Raw genomic sequence first — 27,783 nt, 5'->3', positions numbered from 1 at the left:
AACGCCACTGCTGCGAGGATGACCGGAATTCGTGTGTTGGTGGTTTATGGTCCTTGATGACAAAAGTGTGAGCAAGTGAAGCCAAAAAATAGGTGGGAGGCAGGGGGGAGACGGGCGCTTGTGTTTCGTTCGAAACGTCGTGATTTTTTTTTTTCTACCAACGTGACTTTACCGAGAGCACCAAAGAGTATGGACTCCTGCAGTCACGAAAGCTTCAAATCAAAATCAAGTTAACGTATTATGGACATGAATCCCAACACCTTTGCCTCGTGCTGCCATAATCTAACATGCAAGTGTCCTTCCATGTGATTGCTCATTCTCCGCTGCACTGTGCGCATTGTGGCGCTGTGGTTAGAGCGCTGGCCTCACAATCAGAAGATTACAAGTTAAATTCCTGATCAGCGGTTAATCACGTGCTCCATTCAACTATGCTAATCGGAGCCTGCTGGCTCAATGCAATGAGCACCACTTTGACTAGTTATCAACAGTTATTGCCCGATGGGATGAACTGCCTGTGGCATAGGAATGTGGAATTTCCACAGATGGCATAGGACCATCAATGCTGATGAGAACGGCCAGAAGCGTATTTGAGATGGAAGACACTTTCAAGTTTTCACTGATTCACAATTGTCATTTATTTAACCAGGAAGCCTCACTGAGTCAGAATCAGAATATTTAATTATACTGGAGCAATCCGATCAGCTATAAAGCTCTTTTTCGAAGATGTCCAGTGTCTCAAGACCTTGGCAGGAGAGTCCCCGACAATAGGACGTTTGGCCAAGTATTTTTACAATGAGTGATGTCAATGTTGAGTGGAATTTCAATTATCGTACCCAGAGAACGCCCACCACACATGAGGAGTAATAACAAAATCCACACACATGGCCTCATGAACCTCCTTGCTTCACTGCCCCTTGCGTGCCACGTCACAGGCTAAGCGTGCCGGAAGAGTCAGCAGCACACTATGAATTTTGTGTGTGTGTCCCTGTGTCCCCAGGCACAACAGTTCGTGTGCTGCGCAATAAACCCTGCAACCCGGCCAACACCGGTGACGATGATCTGAATCAGTTCTGGGCCTCCCCTAGGTCGACTCAGCCTCAAATGAGTACCTGGTACGATCTGTAAATATCGCCACTGTGGAGACAAAGGCGGCCGGGCGTGGTGCTGGCCACCCACCCCCTCGTGTGCCGTGCCGGCCTTCACAGGTGCTGCTTGCTAACAGCACTTGCCCCAACAGTCTGTTGAGGCTATATCGGGAACCCTTGTCTTTGTCCACAAGGCCGACGCGAATGCGCTGAATTACTGGCCCGTGCTGACATATGATGAGCTATTCATTTTTATTTTTCGCTAATTAATTTAATTGAGGGTGAAATATTATCATGCGCATCGCTCCCTCATAATTCCATTACCTTCACAAATGTGCCTATTTTTCAGTTTCTCGTGCAAGGAGACACTTTCTAATTGTGGTCATGGTTTACATAGAAACCTCTCTGTATCAAAACCTAATAACTACACGACCTACCACTACACACATCTGATATCAAACAATGGCATATAATGTTAATACAAAAGCAAATCACTCGCCCAGATTACAATTATAGCAAATTGAGCATACGTCTACAAACAAAGGATATTTTGCTGCCCTCATAATTGTAAGACAAGGGCACAGATGTGGTTTGAAAGTTGGAGTTATTCCACTCGAGAATGGTTCCTGGTGGTTCTAAACAACACTTTTTTTTATTTTACCAGGTAAAGCCCACGAAGCGAAACATATATTTTTCAGAAGCGACGTCGCCACCGATGACAGCTCAACGAAATGGCTTATCACATGGAAATTTATAGCAGCCAAATACTCTAAACGCGTGTTGATTCTAAATGTGGAGGTGGAAAACCCAGAGGACCCAGCGAAAATTCCACGTGACCACCAGGAGAAACTGAAAATACACAGCAGGCGTCAAGGTTGGGATCGAACCCACGACCTCCTCTATACCAGGCCAGGTAGTTAACATCTCCTAGCCACTGTGGTCCAAGGGTAGGTTATGGACAGTATCCCTAAATGTAAAAAAAAATAGGCTTTACCATTTCTAGCAATAAAACAGGAGGTGTTAAGATGTTCAAACACCAAATAGACACGCCAATTATAAGGCATCAAGCCTGCATTAACCACACGTACTTGTGGCAAAACATACAAACGCACGTGCTCTGATGATATATATGCATTGTCTTTGAAACTGTTTGGCCTACACCAGAGGCAGCCTTCTTCATGGCCCTGTCTCACTACCAGTTTCAGACCAGAGAACGCCAAAAGGCGGACAGCACATAGGCAAAGCAAGTATCAAAGTATGAATAGCTCGAGTCAAGCAGTTATATCTAAGGGACCTTTTTGCCAGGATACGTAAAGTTTGCTCCCCAATTCATCCCTGATAAGAGGGGTTCTACGGCACTAAAATGACATCACATCTACGCAACTGCTGGCTACTGACTTAGTACGGAGCCTATTTTCATACAGTACTGCGTATTTAAAGGTCCAATGTCACCTTGTTAAATGTATAAAAACACGCGGACTACACAAAATACAGTTTAACACGTAGGCTTTCGCGACCAATATCATCCATAATATAGGTTTTTTTGGGGGGGTTAGATCGCATAAATCCGCTGCCACCCAACACAGCCAACTAGTAAGGGTTGTCACATCATGATAGGAACATGCCAATTCGTTACGAGTACAGCACACCGGTGTGCTGGAGAGCCAAGCCACAACATTTACAACCTTACTAATTGGCTGTGTCGGGTGGTGGCGGGTTTAACGACACATTTATATATTTACGCGATCTAACCCTAAAAAACATGTATTATGGATAAGAAAAATACAACCACTTACATCCAAAAAATTTTTTTAGTTCATACAATTTAGCGTAAAAAAAAAAATCTCGTTTATATAACGTTTGTGTGTGTGCAGTCATTGGTGTCCTAGCTGCTGAGACCATAAACTCACTTCGTTTATGCGCGGTTAACCGCCCAGATTCGGGAACCCCAAATTCTCAGCGGAGGAGTTGGCTAAGAGCGAGCGATCACTTTGAGGCATCAACACCGCAAGCCACCCATCCATCTCACGGACCGCCACCACCACAGCCGCCACGTGATTTCATTCTCACCTGCTCACTTTGCAACCAGTGACTTGACTGATGAACGCCACAGTGAGCAGTACTCATTAATAAAATAAACGTTTGCGCCTGGAGTTTCGCGTTCATTGTTCCAGGTGTAAAACAAGTTAATGGATTGCCATATTCCACAAACTCACACGCTAACAAATTCAGCGGAGTCCAAAAACGATATTTTGTTTGCGTGCAAACGTTTTTTTTACTTACAACTGTAAGACCCACCCGTTCCAGATGCATAAATTTGGATAGGATGTATTGAAAAGTGTTCAGTAAAAACAACTATTCATTACCAGCAAAACAATGAAAAGATGAATTCTAGATTTGAAGCTTTCGTGACTGCAAGGAATCATATTCTTAGGTTTTTTCGGTAAAGTCACGTAGGTAAAACATCAAAATTAATGAAAATAAAAATAAAATAAAATTTTGATGTTTTACCTACGTGACTTTACCGAAAAAACCTAAGAAAAAGATGAATTATGGCACGGTCAAAATTATTTTTAGTAATTATTTTTTTGTTAGAAATTTGTTAATGTGGATAGTATTGGTTTTGTTAACTACATTATCGGGCGACTGCTGTGTTATCGTGTCGATTATATTCCAATAATCTGTAGAGACATTGTTCAGAAACAGGCTGATCTACTGTAAGTGAGAAGTGTTTATACAGCATTTACTTGCATCAGCTGTCGCTCATATGCAAACATCATACGTGTTACATAATAACAATTCTCATAATACATTGAATTTGTAGAGCATCGAAATACAATTGCATCCCAAGAAGCTTTACACAAGTAGAGACAAAACTGGGCTAGGATACGCAGGAAGGTGACACAGGAAGTGGACAGAGCTGGACATAAACACATTCCTGCGGAGGGAGCTGGTAGGAACGTTGGGTTGCTCGGTCAATGGCCAGGGTCAACGGCGGCGTGGTGTATTCCGCAAATATGCCCGACTGTGAGGGCGGGCACAAGCCGGCGTGTGTAGGTTAAACGTTGAGTTTTATAAGGGCACCACGGGGTGACCAGCCCCTCCCCACCCAGCACCACCCCTCCCACCCCCCACCCAGCCCCACCCTCCCCACCCAGCCCCTCCTCACCCAGCCCTGCCCCACCCACCCTCCCCACCCAGCCCCACCCTCCCCTCCCTACCCAGCCCCTCCCTCCCCACCCAGCCCCTCCCTGCACGACGGACGGACGGACACAATAATCCCCTGTGGGCTGGTGTAACCAGGAGGTTCCTACCAGTATGAGTAGACACGTGGACATAAGAAGGTGGCACAAGAATGTGACGTACGAAGTAGACACGACCAGCAGACGCAGGGGAGCAGGTGCGTCAACGTGGGCGGAGGGCGAGAGACGGAGAGAGCTCAACCCAGGGCCGATGAGGCCATGTCCAGCGTTGATGAGCCCACCACTGGAGCAGGCACGGGCCGTGGCTTCAGCTCATGCAGGCAGCGAGGCTCTAGCACGAGTTTTGTAATTGCAGGTGGCATGACCAGGCGATCAATAAATACAACTTAAAAGTAAACTAGTAAACTAAAGATATTTTTTTAACTAGTTGAAGCCCACTGAGTTATATTGCTCTTTTACACGCTTTTATTTAACTCACTCTGTCTGTTGTTGTCGTTGTTGTATCCTCAAATCTTGTAACTCAGGTTTTACCCACTTCCCAATGTGGTATCGACTGCAAACTTGGTACACTTATGTCATACTGATGACAATACCATATTCTATATAAAAAAAGTCGTTTTAAACATTCGTTGTATGTGTTATGTTTCAGCTTGGGTCTAATTGTCCACGCTCAACTAACGTTGGCTGTAAATCACCACGGCCCCTGACGTTATGGCAAGCCTCGGGGCCACTTTCTGGAGTCGTGGAGTTCTGCCATTACTCGTGTTGTTAAAAAAGTATTTTTAAATATTACTTATTTTAGAAGAGAATGATATGTCACGACTTCAGGGCCAACCCAGGGGTCATTTGAGCAGGGCGACACTTTGATGTTGCTGCTGTAAAGGGGCATAAAATGGCACCTTGCATTCTCAAGAGTAAACGAAACTAAAACTCAACTTGTTATTGTACCAGGTAAGACCCACTGAGCTATATAGCTCTATTTTATAAGCGACTTGGCCATAAATGATAGCTCAATGAAGTGGCTTATCAGAAATTGATAGCAGCCAAATACTCTAAACGCAAGTTTGTAAATATGGAGGGAAAACCCAGAGGACCCAGACAAAAATCCCCACGACCAGGGGGAGAACACTCAAACTCCAAATATACAGCAGTCGTCAGGGTCGGGATGGAACCCACGACCTCCTGTATACCAGGCCAGGTTAGTTCACATCTCATAGCCACCGTGATGTTGATGAGAGAGAAAGACGCAAACTCCAAATATACAGCAGTCGTCAGGGTCGGGATGGAACCCACGACCTCATGTATACCAGGCCAGGTTAGTTCACATCTCATAGCCACCGTGATGTTGATGAGAGAGAAAGACGCAAACTCCAAATATCCAGCAGTCGTCAGGGTCGGGATGGAACCCACGACCTCCTGTATACCAGGCCAGGTTAGTTCACATCTCATAGCCACCGTGATGTTGATGAGAGAGAAAGACGCAAACTCCAAATATACAGCAGTCGTCAGGGTCGGGATGGAACCCATGACCTGTATACCAGGCGAGGTTAGTTCACATCTCATAGCCACCGTGATGTTGATGAGAGAGAAAGACGCAAACTCCAAATATGATGAGTCCCATGGTCACCACAGAAACAGGAGTCACAGGCAAGTGCAGCCAAGTGCCAGAGGCACCGAGGCAACCAGGACAGTCAGGGGCAGCAGCGCGCAGGGAGCGGTGGTACAGCGGTTCACGCACTGCTGTACATCTCCGTAGCCTACGTGCATTTACTGGCCAAACTACATCGCTCATTGATATTCGTATCTGAAGCTGAAGCGGGCCTTCCCTAAGTCAACTCAGCAATAGATGTTGTGCTGTATAGTCAACATCAGCAAAAAGCAAAGAAAAGCCGTTCCCTTGCTAATAGCATTTCCCAGGCAAGCTCACTGTGAATGTTCCTCTTACATAAATGTGTGCTGAGGAGGAAATGTCGGTTAGTTCAATGGACAATGATCCGGTCGTACGGGCTTCAATCCCTGACCGTCCACAACACGCGTGGCAATCGACATCAAAAGTTGGCCTGAGCCTCTGTTAAGTCAACTAGGCGGCTTAATACAATATTAATGACCAATGACCTTTTATCCAAGGAAGCTTTGAGTCTCAAGAATGGCATTTCATTTTGCGCACAGAAGCAATTTTACTTTGCTCAGGCTGTGTTCGCCGCTGCGAGGTCGCGGTGGGTTTCTTTTTTAAATTCTGTTGCTCCCTGACCCCCTGTACCGTTCCCCTTCTGCTGTAATGTGCACCGATGCCTACTTCATCTGGAGGCGATATCGGGCACTTGAAATGAAGATTGATTTGAAACTATCCTTAAAAGGGTTCCGTGCATGGGGTAGTTTGGCCAATTATATTTATGTTAATTTGCACTTTAAAAATAACACCTCCTGCAGTGGCGGTCTACTTCAGTAACGGGGAGACAAAACGCCGCCTTGCGTGCACGGATTCTGGCCACACCATCCCTAAACAGCGAATCTGTTGTCTTGTATGTATGCTGAACTTCTTTCGCACCATACGTAGCCAACGACGCTAATCGTAGGTGCGTGAAATATGCCATGTTTGTGAGCGCACTGTGGCACAAATCTGGTCACGCACAACTCCATTTGCAACTTATATTTCACCCTGGCCTGCATCTCTCATAGGATGACTCGGTGGCTAGGAGATGTTAAATACCACGCCTGGTATGCAGGAGGTTGTGGTGTCGATGCCAACCCCGACGATGCCTGCTGCTGTATATTTGAAGTTTGCACGTTCTCCCCACGGTCGTGTGGATTTTTCTCCGGGTCACTCTGGTTTTTGCGCTCCACATTTACAAGCACGCATTTAGAGTGTTTCACGCGATAAGCCACTGTCGCAATGTCATTCGTCGTCAGGTCAGATATGAAAAAAAGCTATACAGCTCAGTTGGCCTTACCTGGTAAAATAAAAAAAGTTTTAGTTGAGTTTAAAAACACACACGCGGAGAGTGCGAGAGATGTAGAGTGAATGGGCACAGGTGACCTCGCTTACCTGACGCTGCGGAAGAACTGCTCCTCCTTGGAAGGAACGGCCAGGGTCCAGGACCCACGCTGCAGGATCCGGGGCCTCTCATGCCACTCGATCTGCGGCACAGCATCACACCTCTTTCTGACAGCACACCACCACACCCCTACTGTCATCACACCACCTCACCTCTTACTGACAGCACACCACCACACCCCTACTGTCATCACACCACCACACCCCCTACTGTCATCACACCACCACACCCCTACTGTCATCATACCACCACACCCCTACTGTCATCACACCACCACACCCCTACTGTCATCACACCACACCTCTTACTGTCATCACACCACCACACCCCTACTGTCATCACACCACCTCACCTCTTACTGACATCACACCACCACACCCCTACTGTCATCACACCACCTCACCCCCTACTGTCATTACACCACCAAACCCCCTACTGTCATCACACCACACCTCTTACTGACATCACACCACCACACCCCTACTGTCATCACACCACCACACCCTACTGTCATCACACCACCACACCCTACTGTCATCACACCACCACACCCCTACTGTCATCACACCACCTCACCCCCTACTGTCATCACACCACCAAACCCCCTACTGTCATCACACCACCCCTCTTACTGACATCACACCACCACACCCCTACTGTCATCACACCACCACACCCTACTGTCATCACACCACCACACCCTACTGTCATCACACCACCACACCCCTACTGACATCACACCACCACACCCCTACTGACATCACACCACCACACCCCTACTGTCATCACACCACCACACCCCTACTGTCATCACACCACCACACCCCTACTGACATCACACCACCACGCCCCTACTGACATCACACCATCACACCCTACTGACATCACACCACCACACCCCTACTGACATCACACCACCACACCCCTACTGTCATCACACCACTACACCCCTACTGTCATCACACCACCACACCCCTACTGTCATCACACCACCACACCCCTACTGTTATCACACCACCACACCCCAACTGACATCACACCATCACACCCCTACTGTCATCACACCACCACACCCCTACTGTCATCACACCACCACACCCCTACTGTCATCACACCACCACACCTCTTACTGACATCACACCACCACACCCCTACTGTCATCACACCACCTCACCCCCTACTGTCATCACACCACCAAACCCCCTACTGTCATCACACCACACCTCTTACTGACATCACACCACCACATCCCTACTGTCATCACACCACCACACCCTACTGTCATCACACCACCACACCCCTACTGACATCACACCACCACACCCCACTGACATCACACCACCACACCCCTACTGTCATCACACCACCACGCCCTACTGACAACACACCACCACACCCCTACTGACATCACACCACCACACCCCTACTGACATCACCCCACCACACCCCTACTGACATCACCCCACCACACCCCTACTGACATCACACCATCACACCCCTACTGACATCACACCACCACACCCCTACTGTCATCACACCACTACACCCCTACTGTCATCACACCACCACACCCCTACTGTCATCACACCACCACGCCCTACTGACAACACACCACCACACCCCTACTGACATCACACCACCACACCCCTACTGACATCACCCCACCACACCCCTACTGACATCACACCATCACACCCCTACTGACATCACACCACCACACCCCTACTGTCATCACACCACTACACCCCTACTGTCATCACACCACCACACCCCTACTGTCATCACACCACCACACCCCTACTGACATCACACCACCACACCCCTACTGTTATCACACCACCACACCCTACTGTCATCACACCACCACACCCCTACTGTCATCACACCACCACACCCCTACTGTCATCACACCACCACACCCCTACTGTCATCACACCACCACACCCCTACTGTCATCACACCACCACACCCCTACTGACATCACACCACCACACCCCTACTGTCATCACACCACCACACCCCTACTGTCATCACACCACCACACCCCTACTGTCATCACACCACCACACCCCTACTGTCATCACACCACTACACCCCTACTGTCATCACACCACCACACCCCTACTGACATCACACCATCACACCCCTACTGACATCACACCACCACACCCCTACTGTCATCACACCACTACACCCCTACTGTCATCACACCACCACACCCCTACTGTTATCACACCACCACACCCCTACTGTCATCACACCACCACACCCCTACTGTCATCACACCACCACACCCCTACTGACATCACACCACCACACCCCTACTGTCATCACACCACCACACCCCTACTGTCATCACACCACCACACCCCTACTGTCATCACACCACCACACCTCTTACTGTCATCACCCACCACACCCCTACATTCATCACACCACCACACCCCTACTGACATCACACCACCACACCCCTACTGTCATCACCCACCACACCCCTACTGACATCACACCACCACACCCCCTACTGACATCACACCACCACACCACTACTGTCATCACACCACCACACCCCCTACTGACAGTACAATACCCTGCCCGTCACTAACAGTACAACACGTCTGTTACTGACAACAGCACGATACACCTGTGGCTGGCAGCACAACACACCACGCGTAACCAACAGCAAATCACAGCAGCCGTTATCAACAGTTAAAGGTCAAAGGGCTTTCCTGCTCAAATGAGCATTGAGGCGGTTGGTCACACCTCCTGTTTACAGCCCTGAGCCAGTCGTGGAATGTCCACATTGCCATGGCGGGAGTGAGTCTCTTCATAGGACAACCGCTCTCGACTTCCCCACGGAGTGGTATGTCACTTTATTGACCCCGGAGGAATGATGGAATCAATCCCCCCCCCCAAAGCAGGATTTTTCAACGTACAACCATCCGATTGCCAGCCGCTTCGAGCACATCCCTCCCACTCTCCGCGATCTGCACTGGCTTCCAGTAAGCTTTCGCATCCAGCACAAATTAACCATTCCGGTCTCTAAAGCTCTGCATGGCCTTGGACCAATGCACCGGTGGGCCCGACTTATCTGCCATACGACTGGGCTTCATAATCTACCACGCTCTTCGGAGCGGGACCTACTGCCTCAGCCTCGGCTCCTTGAACTCGACGCTGGGTGGGAGTCGGGAGCGATCAAATCCGTTGCCCCAAGGATCTGGAACGCCTCGCCGGCGGTGATCCGGCACGCTGCGAACCTCGGCGTTGTTTGAGAGAGGGGGTTGCGAGACTCACTATTTTCTCACGGCCTTTACTTGAACGTTGTTTGTGCAATGTTTTGATACCCCCCCCCCCCCCTGAGTGGAGGTGATATGAAATTTAAAATAAATGTGGTTTACGGTTTTACGTAAACCACATTCGACCGCTGACCCCAACCCGGGGCCGAGTAACTACCAAGGGGCAACAACAACCAGAGGCCTACAGGGCACGGTGGGTGCCGAGGGGACAGCGCTGTCCAGTTTACAGACCTGCTGAACAGGGCTCCACGCCCTCAGTGCAAGGTACAAAGACGGCATTGAGCCTGCTTGATGGAACCTTGTTTGGGACGAATAAAGAAAAAAAAGACCAGCCGGACTGATGTATTTATTCGTGGGTTTCTTTTTTCTTCGACGTCGAACGATGGGACGTGTTTGGATCAGAGCAGCATGGGGATGAGCGATGTTTCACTCGTCAGGTTTTCTCCCAGTATCAAGCGAGCACAACAAGGCCAGACTTTAAGCACCCAAAGTAATAGTGAAAGCGGGAAATTTAATTTCGGTTTGGTAAACTCAACTGTAATAAAGTTATTATTATAAATATTACATTTTATTTGAATTACTGACATTTGCTATTTTTTGTTTTGTGTTATCTTAAAAATGCATGCATGTGTATTGAATTAATTTCACAGTCGATTTGTAGAGTAATACATTATCTCAGTATCCTGTAGCATTAATTATATTTAAAGTTACACATCAGTGTTTAGATTTTTATTTTTTTTTAAAGAATTTCCTAACTGCGTAGTCCAGTATTATTATTTTTTATTTATACGTTTTGCCTAGAGCTCTCCCCCCCCCTTCTAAAGGGTATTTGGCATGCTCTTGCACGTTGGCCAGATGCCTTGAATGACGTAGGAATACCCACACTTTACCCCACCACACAATGACTTGCCGATCAACGAACTACGGTTAGTCTAACCTATAACTTTGCATCTAATATTATTCAACAAGAATATGTTTTCCTGCTCTTCTGGACAGGCGTAAATGTGTAATCACGCTGGACTTGCCATATGCAGTGGTCACAGAATCGGTTTGTTCTCCCGGCGCGGCAGCTGCAGCAATGGAACGAGTTCATTAACTTCCCTCACCTTCCGTACACCCAGGAGTATAAATGGCTACACCAGAGTCCTCTGGCGGGCCAGCGTGCGGTAGGGTAAAGTGTTGGTATCCCCACTTCATCCGAGAAGTCTGGCCGACATGCCAGAGCAGGCCAAACACCCTTTAGAAGGGGCCCTCTAGAGCTCCCTTGAGGCCCTTCTGTCGGCAGTGGTGCGAGCGGGCAATTGCAGGGCTGCGCCTTTGCCGATACCATCGGATCAATAGCAATGGGGTAGTGCTTATCTCTTCAGATGGGGAAAGGCCATTGTCTCCGTGGGACAATTGTTGGGGACTTGACACGAAGCGGTGCTCGTGTCATCCACCCTGGAGGGACGAAGGTCTACTCCTTCTTCTTCCGTACGGCTCATGTGAATGCAGAGCAACAACTACAATTACACATTCAGATAACCGTGTCAGGAGCAGCGGAGTGTATCATTCGCTGCAATGTCCCCTTCGTATTTGTGGTTCGGGCATTGCGTCGCTATATGTCACACGGTCCGTTCTGGATGACGAGAGTCGCACACTGGAACGATGATCTGAGTCGACATTCAACCGGGATTTGAATTTGGAGCCTTCCGAATTGTCAGAAGAATGCTCTGTCACAGCAGCACCTGTCAAGATATCTCAACATTATGACATGTAAAGGTCAATACATGATTACACTGCCCTCATGTTGAGAAGTAGCCGGGCGGTAATGATATTAGAGCTCAAATCTCAGTCAATCGAGCCGAGTCAGCCCATCGTCTCTCTGGAGTTCATCAACATTCGTACCACTCTCTTAAAAGATAAAACGTGGTCGTGCTGTAGGATGGCCCCAGCCATAGAAATGTGGAAATTCCACCACTGGCTCAAGGGCCGTGGATGTGAGAACAACCCCCATGCTCACTTGAGTGGAGACACATCATTGACTGTTATGTTTGTTTGAGGCACAAAGGGGTTTTGGTGCTGTCCATGGCTCAACGTCTCGGGATGTCCTACCCACACAGAATTCCAGCAAAAGCAATTGGTAACATACTTCACTGGCGCCTCAAGGCTTCCGACCATCTGTGTCTCGGCAATGATCATTGTTGCACTGAAACTAATGACTAGATGTGTCATCCTGGCAAAGCAGACAGCTCACAAACTTCGGCCCTCGAAAAAAAGCACCAATTGGTATAATTAACAGGAAAAAAGTGGCCGAATTTTTGTAATGGGATAAAAACCCAATGACCATTAAACTCGCATGTGCGCACACACGTACATTTAGACGGAATAGCGTTCGTTTTTTTTCCATTCCATGAAAGGATTCTCTGTTTCGTTGTTAAAAAAAAAAACTGTGTATTTCCTTTGTTTCAAAGAATATACTTTCTGCCCTTTAAAAAGAGAAAAAACAAATGTTTCATGCAGCAGGCATTACCGGTCATATCGCTGACAGACACGAGGGAGGCGGTATCGAGGTCTTTTTTGTGCTTTGGCAACATTTTCTTTCACCGCTTGCAATGATCTTCATTTTGCCCCCCCCCCCCCGCTGCACCCCCCGACAAAAGCGGGGGGGGGGGGATTACGAACGGAGCAAACAAAGGAGCCCTTTGACCGTGAGCACAAAGGAAAATGCAAGACTCATTCCAAGCCTCGCATTAATCCGTCCGTACCGCCGAGACAAAAGGCTGCTTTACTCCAGCTCCGATCGCCGCTCTCGTGAAAAGGCCCGGGTCTCGGTAGCGATTTCGCCAGCGAAATATAAATACGACGGAGGCTCCTCGCTAAAACAAAAAGGGCGAGCGCTGAGACGTGAAAGCACCGAGGTTCATTTTTAACAGGGAAACCGCATTTAACATGCATCGATTATCTCCGTATATTTTCTAGGCGTTTAAAATGTATCTGGAAACATCGTGAAATGTGAAAGAGAAAAATCCATATTAAATCTGGAGCAAAAAAAAATCTGAAGCAACAAAAAATCAAAGGAAATATGGAGAACATCCATACTCACCAGACCTGGTACCCAGTGACTTCTGCATGCTTCCACAGCGCAAGAATCACTTGCAGGGGAAAGCAACTTTCTCGTGACAACCAATACGACTTGTGCTTTCAATCAGTGGCTGGAGCAGCGAGACGAAGACTTCCTCTGGGCGGGGATTACGTTGCTGGGACGTCGATGACAGACCACCACTCGCATCGCGCACCATGCGTAAAAAAATAACAACAGCTACCACCAAGGTCACTCGTTGCTTTCCAAGTATGGCCACTAACATTTTCATCATCTCTCGTAAATGAATACGGGTGGTGGGGGAGTGCATAGCATGCAAGAGCCGACCGTGCTAACGCCGCACCGGGCCCAGCCACGCGCTGAACGCCTCGGTTGGGTCAAAGGGTCACGAGGGAGGTCTTAAGTCGCAATTTGTTTTGCGAGTCCGCGTTATTAGACGCGCGACAACCACGGGCTTGGCAGAGGCGAACCCCCCCCGCCCCTCGCCCCCCGTGGGCTGTCAATGCTGCCCGCTGTGTGGTGACATTCACTTTAATGGAACGCAGTTTAATTACTATCATCAACTCGACCTAATCTGGGAATGATACGGTAAAGGTAATACAAAATTATCCGAACGCAAAATGTGAGGCGTCTTTGTGGCACGGGATCGCCGCACGGCTTCGTCTGTTGAATGGCAAAGCGAGCGCTGCGACGCACGGAGGCAGACTGGCGGGTTGGTGGGTCGCGCACAGATGGAGGAGCTGTTCCGCTCACGAGACGCTCGCAGCTGCAGGGCATCGAGGTGCTGCCTATGGGCGTTGTACATAAAGTTGGAGCGCTGTTTCTATATCAGTGATATTCCATAGGCCAAAAGCGACCAAAAGAGAATTTACTAGTGGTATTCCACGGGGGAATTGGCAAAAAGGCCTAAAAAAGGCCTTGAGACGAGGCGAGGCGTTTGCTGCACAAAGCTTCATCGTTTCGTCAAATCTGCGCCCTCCGATTAGCACGGTTGGCTACGTACGGTGCGATAGAAGTTCAACATACATACACACATACACATGCAAACCAACGTGACTCCCGTCTCAAACGAGCAAACAGTGTGGCGCTCCTCTCCACCGGAGAACTGCAGCCACTGGTAGAAACTCCACGTTCCCATGGCGAGGGTTAGTTTTCTCCATGTGATCTCCCCCACATAGTGGTGCTCATTTTGCGAACGGCCGAGTAGACCTTCTCGCGGGCTGAGGCAAACCTTCCGATTGTGCGCGATGCAAGTGCTGTCACCACAGTTCCACCCAGTCGAGTATGCCGTATATATTTAAACAGGCACCTGCATTTCTGAATCGACTAAACATCCCCAGAGTAGAAGCCTGCACTCTATAGAATAGTCACGATGCTCGAGGAGGTTTAATTTAATTACATTTCAAATGCAAAAGGGCAATACGCTCACAATAGCCACGCGCAGCAAACGGCAATCGAAGACAAAACGAAGAAAATCTAGAGAAAGGAAAACACAGGAGGATTTCGACTGCTGAGTAGAAACAGTTCCTCTGACATGTGCCACGGTTGTGCACATGCAGCCGCTGGCGCGTGTTGCCACAGCGCTGGGTAAGAGGCAGGTGGGAGGGGAGGACGACGACTTCGAGGCGAGGAATCACGCTGTTGAAATGCAGCGAGTGAGCTGGTGAGTGAGCGGGTGGGTGCACAGATGGGTGTGTGAGTGTACGGGTGGATGAGTGTATAGGTGTGAGCATGGGTGTGAGCATGGGTGTGAGTATGGGTCGACTCAGCCACAAATGAGTACCTGGTGCGGTGTATAAACATCGCTACTGGGGAGACAAAGGCGGTCGGGCGTGGTGCTGGCCTCCCACCCCCTCCTCGCGTACCGTTTCGGCCTTCATAGGCTCGCTAACAGCACTTGCCCCAACGGTATGTCCAGGCTATAGGGGTATCTTTATCTTTGTCTGTTTTTGAGTATGGGTGTGGGGGAGCGGTGGTTTTGTGGTTAGCGCACTGCACAACGAAAACGGCGACCCGAGTTCGATTCTCGCTTGCGGCAAACACAATTGTCTAAACCGGTCCTGGGCCTCCCCCACGTTGAGCACCGGTGCGGTGTGAAGGCATTAATGTATGTGAAACTTATTTCGCACCATACGTAATCGGAGGTGTGGGAGACAAAGGCGGTCGGGCGTGGTGCTGGTCACCCAGCCCCTCGTGTGCCGTGCCAGCCTTCATAGGAGGTCGCGAACAGCACTTGCTCCAACAGTCTGTTCAGGCGACACTGAGGTCTGCGTGTGTGTGCGAGCATGGGCTTCTGAGAGGAGATAGACTGATGCTCTACGGAAGGATGTGGAGCTGAGTGGACTTGCCGATGACCGGTGCCAGCGGTGTCTAGATCAGCCTCGGTGGAGGAGGCTCGTGAAGGACTCCGTGACTGGGCATTTGGAGGCCGTCGCCCTCCAGCAACAACGGAGGGCAGAGGAGCGACGCTCACAACAACGAGGGGAGCGCCGGGCAGCTAAAATCAGTGGGGGGCACAGGTGCTGCATTTACCTGTCATCTCAGTCAGCCAACACATGGCACCTGCTGGGTCTGTCCCGTGACCTCCTGCCACCAGCGAGCCTTCACGTGGCCTCAGGGTGCACCTGGCCTGGCACAGGCGCCGTGGCGGGTATTGGTGTACTCTATCGGTATGGGCTGCCGTGCTTACCAGACAGCACCTACGACTGCAGTATGTTAAAGGGCTACACTGGGGATCTTAGTCTTTGTGCGGGTGGGGCTGTACAGATGGGGGCCGCGTGTACACGTGAGCGAAGAGCTGTTGATAGCCCCCCCCCTTCTCCTCCCTCCACCCCGTGTGGGACCGCGAGAGTTGCCGCTGGACACACGCGGGCGCCGCTGTAGCGGCGCTGCCCCCTGAATCTCAATCAGGCGAGAGGGCCACCACGCAATTTACAACCAAACACACGGCTACCACGAGGCGTGGCTGGGGTGGGTCGTGGTGGTGGTGGTGGGGACGTCACCCTCGCTCGTGGCTGTGTGGTGGCGATGGTGGACCGTCGATTTCACGCGCTGGAAAACGGCGATCTGGAGAGATCGAACCGGGGGCCCCCGGTGGGTCCCGGTTCGATCCGATCTCCACGCGGCGGCGGTGGCTGTTGAAACGGCGGGTGGCGAGTTTCTTAGATCCACCACCTCCCGGTTCACGCCGCTCTCTGTCCACCCAGCGGTTCAAAGTTGGTTCGTCGTAGTCAGTCGATTGGGGCAGGTCGCGGTGTAGTGGGGTCAAGGTTTGAGTACCCAAGGCGTCTTGGCTGGCATGGGAGAGTCGGCCAAAAACAACCCTCTGGAGTGGAGCCTCCATTCACCAGCAGTGGCGCAAGCAAGCAATTGCAGGCCTGCACCTTTACCTTTTGAGTGTTTACCACATTTCGTACCTAACGATACAATCTCATCGATACTGGAATTGCTGGGTGGATTCCCTTAGAAAAGTTATAATTATCTAGTTACTGCTTACTTAAGGGTTTAAAAGCAAAATAGCATCCTCCTCATATATGTAGCCGGAACTTGGTATTTTTATACATCAGCCTCAATGATTGCCTTTGCAATTGCTATCCTATATTCATATTATCATATACTGGGTTACAAAAAATATTCATATTAACATACGCCAGGTTGAATTCACAACCTTTGTGTTATGGCTGTCACATCTTTAGCATGACCTGGGATGCTTCTCATCTCCACGCACGATCATTTCCCCTTCCGTTGTTTTTTGTTTGGAATCCTTTGAGTGTGTATTTTAATAAAAGCAGTCGTTAAAAGTAATCGACTGGTAGACGCTATGTAACAGTAATCTGATTACACACCCAGTGTAACCACATTACTGTTCCATGCCTTTGGTAATCTTATTGGAGTAATGTGCTACTTGGAACACAATACACCGGATATTAATCACAAAGCCAATTTCACGCCGGTTGTTAGTCACGCGCTCATTTCTTTTTGCTGGATCCAGCATTCTGATGAGCCCTAAAGAATGGAAAACACGTCAGTGTCTTTCATTCTGCGGCCTGAATACTGATGCCTCTCTCGAAGACCTGTCGGCCAAATACATTTTCAGGCAGGAAACATTCCCAGCTCATCGGTAAATATAGTACGTATAAGAAATCGAACTCCTCTATGGCGACAACAGACAATGCTATAAATGTATATCGTGATGGTTGATGCCTTTCAAAAGATAATTAAAAGCAAGCACTTATAGAAATATAACACAACATCGTCATTGGCGTCACTGTGCAGAATTTAAGGGACAATGTATATAGGCAGACCCATGTCTCCTTCACATATCTGTCGACTTAAAAAAACAGTAGTTTTTTCTTTTTTACACAACCCACTGGCCCCACACCCTTCTGGGAGTGCACAATTTCAGCAGCATTGCTGCAATGCCAGCAAAGAATCTGGACTTGTTGTTGAAAACAGTTCCCGAAGAAGCTCGCAGCACAATGAGCGAAACGTCGGCCATCGTGCCGAAACAACACGAGGCGCGATCTGAAAACGCATCGGAGCGCGACGGAGCCTTGAGAGAGGCCTGGAAGAATCCGGCGCGATTCGAATGGCACAAAGGCCACTGACAAGGCCAGCCCGTTTGTGTTTGGCCCACACGCGCCGCATTGTGAGTGAGTTGCCTGCGACGGGTCGGCCGGGCGGGACGCACTCCGTGCGTCGTCTCCGCGGTATTCTGCGTCCGTTCCCAAAGACACGCACGGCAGGATTCCAGGCCGCGTTCACAGGCGTCGCGTTACACGCGCGTTAAGCTTTGCCCGTCTGCAATCAATAGCGGCGCTCTCGCTATCGCGTTCCCTCATTATGCCCCCCCCCCCCCGCGCCCCCCACCCCCCCACCGTCTGCGCCGCGCGCGATACACGACCTCTCAGCGCTATCGTGATGCCAAAGAGGGCCCGGTGGTTGTCCACAAGAGCCCCACGTGTACCTGGCCCTGCCGATGTCACCAGCCTCATCATCTTGCATCCGCAACCTGCAGTGGCGGCACACGGCGCACGCAGGCCGAGGGCAACGCTTCGAGCCACAAGCGGTTCTCTCGGGGGCACGCCCAGATCATGAGAATCTACGGGTGAATCAAACGTCAGCTTATATTCAAATCGTGATAAAAGAAGACAAGCAAATTCACGTGGAATTTTTTTATTCATTTCGCTCACCTTAACGCTGACTCTTTCCTCTCATCTCACTAAATCTCTTTCTCTTATCTTACCACATATCTACGTCTCGTCCATAACTGTTCTGTCACATAACTGCGATTTTGTAAGTTGAAACGGGCCACGCAAATAAATTATTTCCATTTACAGCCCCCCGTGGGCTCGCACTACCACTCTGGCAGTCACTGCCGGCTCCCCAACACCTGCACGTGCCCCCCTCCTCGACCCCCCCCCCCGCTCCTTCTCTGTAAAGAACACTCTCTTCCATTTTGCAACAACAAAAAAGGCTTTAATTGTGTTACGAAAGACCTCTGGCAGACCTTTGAAAAAGTCAGTGCTGAAAGCCTGCACGCTCTGTGCAAAGAAGAAGAAGAGAAATGCCTCATTGTGTATATTAAAAAAATGCAGACTGGGCCTGAGCCAGAGCAAAATGCCCTCCATCCCCCAAGGTGGCACGTGCTGCTGTGCCAGTGCCGCTGAAGTGCCAAAGGGTAGCCGAGTGGGCCCACACTCTGTGGCTGTCAAGAGTCACGGTGGGAAACGCTCCCTCCTCGACCAACGGTCAGGCTCCCGCGCGCTGTTTGGCGTGACGTTAGACGTTCCGTCCCGCGTGCTGGGGAGATTCGCCTTCAGTTTCCCTCCGTGGGTTGAAACGTCGGACACCGTGTCGAAAAACTGCGTCGTACGACCCGGGTACGCGTCGGGAGAGCCATACACCACAACCGCGAAAGGCTACGCAGTAGAACCACCAGACTCCTTTGGTTTAAAAATGAAAATTATTAAAAGGCGATGTATGAAATGTTGAATGTCATATACACAAATACTCCTCTCCCTTCCCTCATCTTCTCCTCCCATAAAAATACCACGTTCACGATCGTTGCCCCTACGACGTGAGTGGGGCAGTGAGCCCAACCACCTTTCTTCTCCGCTGTCCCGTGGTCACCTGGCCTCGGGGTTGTTGTCCACGGAATATCTGTACCCCCCCACCCCCACCCACTTCTCCCCATCGCTTGTGCTTTGTACCGGGCACTTATATAACCGAACCTATGACTACTTCACATGTTGTGTACAATTACTTTTGCATCACTTCTCTCAAACTCGCCTGGATTTCTGCCCATTGATGGTGTGACCCCCATAGGGTTTGACACCAGGCCGTGGGCCCGGGGGTGGTGGTGATAGCAGAGAGAGGTTGGTTTAGTGCCGAGACCAGGAAGACTTTGGCAGTGGAAGAGACAGTGTGGTAAGGGCTGAGACCATGGTGGCAAGATATTAACTACCTCACCGGGTATACAGGAGGCCATGGGTTCGATCCTGACCCTGACGCCTGATGTATATTTAGAGTTTACATGTCTCTCCCTTTAAATGTCTCTCCCCGTGGTGGCGTGGATTTGTCTCCGGTACCTCCGGATTGTCCTCTACATTTAGAATAAACATGCGTTTAGAGTGTTCGGCTGCTATAAATATCCACACGATAAGCCACTTCGCTAAGCTATCATTAGCGGCCAGGTCGCTTTCAGAAAAAGAGCTCCTTAGCTCGGTTAGCCTTATCCGGTGACATTTTTTTGTTAACTAGTATATATTTTTTAATCTGAGCTCGTAGACTACCTTTGTGGGGCATGAAGCCCGCTCTTTCACACTGGCCAGGAGGACTGGAGGTAGCAGGGGGAACGCTGAACATCTGCAGCACAGGAAATGGTCCACCGATCAGGTCGACACAACAGTTTTACCTTGCCTATATATTAAAATATATATAGTTTAGATTTATTTTGCTGAACGGATGTGATAACCGAGGTGCCGAGGTGTGGGGTTGGAACTGTGCAATGTCTGGGCCAAACCCAGACTAGATCCAGTCCGGCACGGAGTAGTCACGGATAAAAGGCATGAAGACTTCATCTTGGGCCTGAGTCGATAGAGAAGAGACGGCTGCAGAGTCAGAGAGCTGCAAAGATGGGGTTGGACACACCCGGGTAGAGACTGAGATGGCATTTGGTCCTGACAAGAGCTTAGCACCGAAAAATTGTTCAACATTGTCAGGTGTTCATAAAATATAGTTACATCTCGTTGCAGTGTCGAGGCTTGGCATGCCAACACAACAAAGAACTGCCATTGAACTTCACGATCAAAGGTTCGGTTTGTGAATGTTGTGTTTGTTTGTTTGGGTAGCTGAAATATGCATTTAGCCACAGCCAAGTGCTGAAATAGACATGTTTATAGTTCTATCGAGACATCTGTGCACCCAGACGAATATGGAATTTTGACCGATGTGTTGAAACCACCCACACCACTATCAAACAGGCACTCTGGCATGCAGACGCCCACGTGCCTTTTTACAAACGACACTATAGATCATGTATAATACATATTGCACCTTTAAAAAAAATCACCTCCCTGCAATATTCACTTCAAATCATTCACTTGTCTCAATGTCGCCACACAAAAGGCATAAAGCACACAAAGGCTCATGGGGATCTAAAGCTAATTAAGCATTGGAGTCAGATCACAACCCCGTGAGGTCAAATAGCTGTTTACAAGCAGGATCGAGACCATAAGAGGCTTTGTGACCTTCGTGGCCTGCCCAAGATTTATGGGACAATGACGCAGGGAAAATACTAATTATCAAACGGGAACACAGCAACACGTTTAGAACGAGGGTTTCTATAACAAATAGACAAAAACCCGACCGAATTATCCACAATAATACCCAGCCACGTCGCACCACAGTTTGAGCACCTGGCTCTCCATTGCAAGGTTGTGATTTCAATTCGCGGTTGGGGGTTAACTCTGCCGTTCATTCCCCAAGGACAAATAAAACGATTACCACTTAGTAGGAAGTCAACTTGGTCACCATCGTCAGGGGAATGTGGAATTTCCACCACTGAGCTCAGGACTGCGAATAGAGGTAATCTCTGTTGCCGTTTCATTTTAAGTAGTGGGAGAGCGAGTTACTTTAACCAACAATGTATATTTGTTTGTATCATATCCATATGATGAGTGGATAAAGAAGATGATTCAAACTATGCCGAGATTTACTTTTTTTCATTTTTTCCTCATTGTAGGTACAACATTAATTCCTCTCCACTACACTCTATCTCTCAACACCCCTGGCTGCACTTTGCCCTGACCTGCCTTAATCACCAGACATTTTGCTGGCTGGACAGGTTACTTATTTGCCTGCCAAAACCAGCGTGGCAGGGCAGGCACGCACACAAAGCTTCATTTCAAAAGGCCGAAGGGGTCACCCGCAATTTCAGCCAACAAAACGGCGACAATTTGCAATGGCTCGGATCTGACCTGAGTCCGAGACAGGGCAGTGGCTGTGTGTTTTCACGAAAGGAGCTCTGATGATGTCAAAACCGCAATTAAACTCCTGCCACGTGCAGACGTACAGGACCCAGCCCGTCAATTTGGAGACTGTTGCGAGGACTTGACGGCGTTGGAAACCGAGAGCCGCTGGGCACATTCTGGCTCAGCGCGAGCACGCGCACGCCAGCGGGGTCCCCTGCGGATGACGACCGCGAGGCCATCGTAGCCAACGCGGTTGTTGCCCCCTTTTGTGGCAGAGGTTTCGTGGTTGGAATCCGGCAGGCCGCCCCCGGTTTTCGCCACGGACGTGTTTAACGGTGACGTGCGTGCCGGCTGCTTCACAGTGGGCGTCAGAGACTCCCATGATTTCTTTCGTCGCGGTCCAAATTCGCCGAACTTCAAAATATCCCTGCGAATTACTCAATTGGGATCGCACAACGCGACGTGACCTCTTACTGTGAATCTACTGCAGACTGTGCCTGGGAAAAACATAGCACCTTCGTGGTAGCCTCGTACTATCAATAGCGCAGCAGTGGCGAGATGTTATCCCCTCGCCTGGTATGCAAGAGGTCGTGGGTTCGATCCCGACCCTGACGCCTGTGTATTTGGGGTGTGCATGTCTCTCTCCCTGTGGTCATGTGGATTTTCCTCAAGGTCCTCCGGTTTTTCCCTCCACATTTGTAAACATGTGTTGAGAGTGTTTGGCTGCTATACATTTCCAAATGATAAGCCACTTGATTAAGCTATCATTTGTGGCCAGGTCGCTTCTGAAAAAGACCTATATAGCTCAGTGGGCCTTACCTGATCAAATTAAAATAATTTAATTGTTGCGTTTTTATCAAAAATGCTCAAATACCAAATCTACTAAACTATTATTATCATCATCATCATCGCTTTCTTCAGACAGACACCACGAATGGAACACAGTCGATACACAACATTCAAGATGTGACCTTGCAGCATCTGGCTTTGGTTTTGCCCGAGGTTACATAATATCAACTGACCTCCGTCATCCTGTACGTGTCAAAGCCAAAGCAATGTCCTCTCCTTGAGTACACCTGCAATGTTCTCCTGACACCTTACATTTCAAACTTCAAAATTGCTCACCCAATTATCTAAGCAACTTCTAACACCCTCTACAACTCAGAGGCCAGCATCTGATGTCGCATGACCCACCAGCACACGCTCACGTTACTATGTGCCCGGATGGTAAATGCAGTATAATCAAATATTTTGCTGATGTAAATTTCTCCATGATAAGCCACTTCGTTGAGCTATCATTTGTGGCCAGGACGCTTCTGAAAAGGAGCTACATAGCAAAATATCGAAAAAAAATAGTTCAGTTTGTAGTTTAGTAAACGAGCACTGCATCTATTTTTAGCACACGGCCAACTGCATACATTCCACATTCTCATGACAAGATCTCGTCTCTCACAAAAAACAATCATTGAATTCCAACACATGGTGCAGACTCTAACAGGCAGTGCATACATTGAGCATTGGCCATTATTATCACTGTCCAAAGTGGGACTTTGAATCCATCCTTATGTGTCAGCTTGTCAAACAAGTGAGAACGTGTCTAAAAATGTAACCCCCATGTCGGATGAGTACGGCCACAGCGAGCTGTTAAATCAGTTTACACGTGATTGGTTAATGCACACGAATAAATCAATCAATTTATCGACTTAAATTGATGTTTACCCTCGCGATATAAGCATTGACTAATGTGGTAAGAATCAATGTTTTACCATTCATGCAAATCGTAGGCAAATTCTAACTGAGGAAACACATTCGTGCAGATGTTGGTTTGTTGAGTTTGTGAGCCAGCTGAGTTTTACAACCGGGATTGAGCAAGGGGAAAGCACCACCACTTTTCAAATAATAGAAAACAGAATCAAAACATTTATTTACACTGGATGAATCTGATTAGCTATAAAGCTCTTTTTTCACACACGTCCAGTCGGGGCTCTTCAGAACGTTGGAACAACAAATAATACAAAAACACGACAGGAGTGCAAAGTTTAGTAAAGGTAAAATATATACAAATAAAACTAAACTATCATTATTTTACCAGGTAAAGCCCATTGAGCTGTTAGCTTCTTTTTCAGAAGCGACCTGGCCACACAAGATAGCTCAACGAAGTGGCTGATCACGTGTAAATTTATAGCAGCCAAATAATCTAAATTAAATATGGGAGCGCAAAAATGTGACCAAAAATAACTCTTGACTCGAACGAACCTATGAGCACGGTTGGCTACGTACGGTGTGAACGAACCGTGACAATTCGTCGAATCGCAGGGGTAAGGATGGAGAGGGGGGGGGACTTAGGTATGGGGGGGGGGTACAGTGAAACGTAGCTGCTATACGTCAAGTGTAACGAGTGAAACGATGTTTCTGAGGAGTCCCGTGTGATACACAAACCAATGTCAGTGTTCCCCGCAGCGATGATAAACACATTAAGGATTTCCTTAAAGTGCCGCTACTTTTAACTTTTTTTTTAATATGTTGGGACAGCTGAGTGCAAGCCAGGCTCCACAATAATTGTAAAATGCCACGATAATTCATCACGCGGCAACGTATCATCACCATCGATCGATAAATCATTCAGCGTTCCCTTATTCAACTAGTTGAGAGGCCATTTAGATTCATTATCTCTTCCGCAATGAGACTATCGCAGTCACCTTCATTAAATTGGAATGGTTATAAACTTTTTTGTCGTAATTTATTTAGCAGGCAGGCTTTTTTTCCGGCGGGCCTGCCGGCACTTGCCGTACGCAGACGAGGCAGAGAAATATGGAATTTCTACCATTGGCGCATGGTCACCAACGGAGGTGTTCGAGCGTGAAGACACTTTTCCTCGTGGTTTAAAAAGTATCCAGGTGACATTGAGGTTGAGTGATCGACTCTGAATGCCGTGCGTGCACATCCCGTTCGGCGTCAACTCCACTCACCATCACTCTTGGATCTATAAAATGGCCACCGCTTTGTGAGTAATCAATCGTCGTTGACGTCGGGAAAAAAACTAGTCCAATCAATGGGAATGTGGAATTTCAACCACTGTCTCGGGACCATCAATGTAAATAAACACTGGCAACACTCTGACTTGAGAGTTTAACCCTTTCCCATTCCGATGACCTACGTGTCCGTTTATCGGCACCGAGGCTCCCACAAGGCAATGCGGGAGGGGCATGTGGCACAGTTTGGTGGCAGCTATCATAGGGTGCGCTCGTGTAGATACAATGTCTTTAAAAACAACAGCGGTACGTCTCTCTAAATAACGTTAATGCTGAGTTGCTTGCGCGTCCGAGATTCAGCGGTGAACAGGACCCACACCCTGCAACTTGCAGCAAATGTCTCGCAACGGGAAAGGGTTAAAGTTGTGGGACTTGGGCTCAGACATCAGAATGCATTGGTCTACCGTACATCTTGTGGCACCCTGCGGTAATTCTCTGTAAAATGTTACTCTCGACACAATACACAGCAGCAGCAGCTCATTGGCAAGAGAAGCGTCCGCTTCGCTGCACACGTCCATTGTATGAGGGCTGACGAAAAGTCTGGATTTTCTTTTTATTGTTTAAACAGTTAAAAAATATCGTGATTGTGTGTTACCTGAAAAATATATGCAAACGATCTTCAGAGAGTCCAAAAAGAAAGCCGTGGAAAATGTTGCGAAATTCTCGAGAAACACTCGACAAAAACCCACTCACAAGACCCGGGGCTCCTGGTGCCTTCCACAATGTTTTCCACGTTAGATAACCACGTACAGAGAAAGCAATTTGCGAGTGACAATGGAGTGATGTGTGCCGTGCACGAGTGGCTTGAGTAGCAAAACAAAGGGGTTTTCCAGCAGGGGATTAAACCCTGGGAACATTTGATGGACCGAGTGCATTGAATTCTAAAGAGACCTTGTGTGTGTGTATGTGTATATAAATAAAAACTGTTTAAACGTTGGGAGGACATTGTATACTTTCAATGTCAGCCCATGGACGGATTCTATCATCTCTTGTAACAATGACAATTAAATCACCGTCAAATGCTCTCTTAACGTAATAATAATCATCATCATCATTACCAGCAGTGGACTTTATGGTTATTTTAAGCCTCATAATTTGCTGTCAAAATAACCAGTTAGCGCACTAATCATTGTGACGGTCATCGTAACAATCGTCGCAATAATTCACGGCGCTGTGATACCATCGTTATATTATATTACACCAAAGAATACGTTTGAGAATTATAACAGCCAGCAGTGTAAAAAATATATATTGTAATTCAGGAGCTCGTGTCATATTTGTGTGACCCATCACATTACAAGACCATAAGAGAGACAGATTATTATTAAATCTATAACAAAGCAATGGCTTTGGCTGTGGGAAGGGATTAAGTGGCTGCATTATTAAATCAATGCACACAAAAAGAACCCTGAAACTTAAATACAAGTCTCTTAATGCACCCTCCAATCCGCCAAGCAGGAACTTGAAAGAAAAGCGCCCCAGCCTATGAGAAACTCATTCCTCTGCCTCGTATCTCTCTTCCCATCAGCCCCGGCAATAACCCTCAAGGCTCCCACAGTTCTTCACAGCAGCCACTTTGGGTTTTTTTTTCAGCCAAGGAAATGTCAATGGCCTCTGTGTAATCAGCGGATAGCCCGTTGAGGTGCGCTATCGCTTTGGCATGGGAGACCTGGGTGCCCTTGCTGGCGGGAGGACGTCTTCTGCTAATCGGAGGCGCGGGTGGGGACAACAAACGAAACAGAAAAGCATTCCACTGTGTATGTTGATTAACTGTGAATAACCCAACCAATAACAGGTGCTGCACGTGAACAAGATCAACATTATCCATTTCAATGTATATGACCCCCCCCCCTGCCGCCGCCGACCTTCCCACCTGATTGGCTCGTAGTGATGACATCACCTTTACTCTATTCCAGACAAAAACAGGAAGGCTTCGTCATTATTCTGGCTAGTCGCCTGATGAAGTTGTTGTTGTAATCGCCAGCAAAACCTCGTTCTCAAATTTGAAAAATGTTGTGGGCTTACTCTTCAACACACTGGTGTGCTGAGAGGTGGTAACTAACTGGCGACAAAACCTATTAAATGGCTATGTCAGGTGGTGGTGCGTTTAACGACATTTATATTTACACGATTTAACCTGAAAAAACCTTTAAGAACGTTTGTATATCTGTCTGTATACTGCGGGCCGTGACACCGACACACAATAGCCAACTCTGTAAAATATGTCGTAGGGTTTTTAGCATTCATTTGACACCAGGTGAACGGGTTTCTTTTTTTTCCGGTGAATTCGCAGCAAAAATGCCCACAGCTGTCTGCAGTGCTGCGGCACAACGGTCAACCCACGATCGTGAGACTGAAAGTTCAAAATCTCGGGTGCCAGTTGAGCCGATTGTAATAGACCATCATAGCCCACGGCCACCACGTGTGATGTTCATCAAAGTCATACCATAACGTAGCACACGTAACATGTGATGAGCATGACCCGCGATGGGTCAATACAATTTTGCACCAACACCAATGAGTGAGAAGTCAACGGTTGTTGTCGTCTCCTGAGG

At 48.4% G+C, this 27,783-nt stretch overlaps 1 protein-coding gene across 1 annotated transcript in view; it reads right to left on the bottom strand.

The window, feature by feature from the left end:
- Positions 1 to 27,783, bottom strand: part of LOC144721221 (dynein axonemal heavy chain 3-like) — an 814,808-nt gene that overhangs the window by 702,606 nt on the left and 84,419 nt on the right. The window contains exon 3 of the mRNA XM_078598660.1: positions 7,335 to 7,426. Within this exon, the coding sequence (XP_078454786.1) occupies positions 7,335 to 7,426 (92 nt within the window). The remainder of the gene's footprint in view (positions 1 to 7,334; positions 7,427 to 27,783) is intronic.

The sequence above is a fragment of the Lampetra planeri genome, chromosome 11 (genome assembly GCF_965212315.1).
Source record: "Lampetra planeri chromosome 11, kcLamPlan1.2.h2, whole genome shotgun sequence".
Taxonomy (NCBI): Eukaryota; Metazoa; Chordata; class Hyperoartia; order Petromyzontiformes; family Petromyzontidae; genus Lampetra; species Lampetra planeri.
This window is presented reverse-complemented; position numbering and strand designations above follow the sequence as displayed.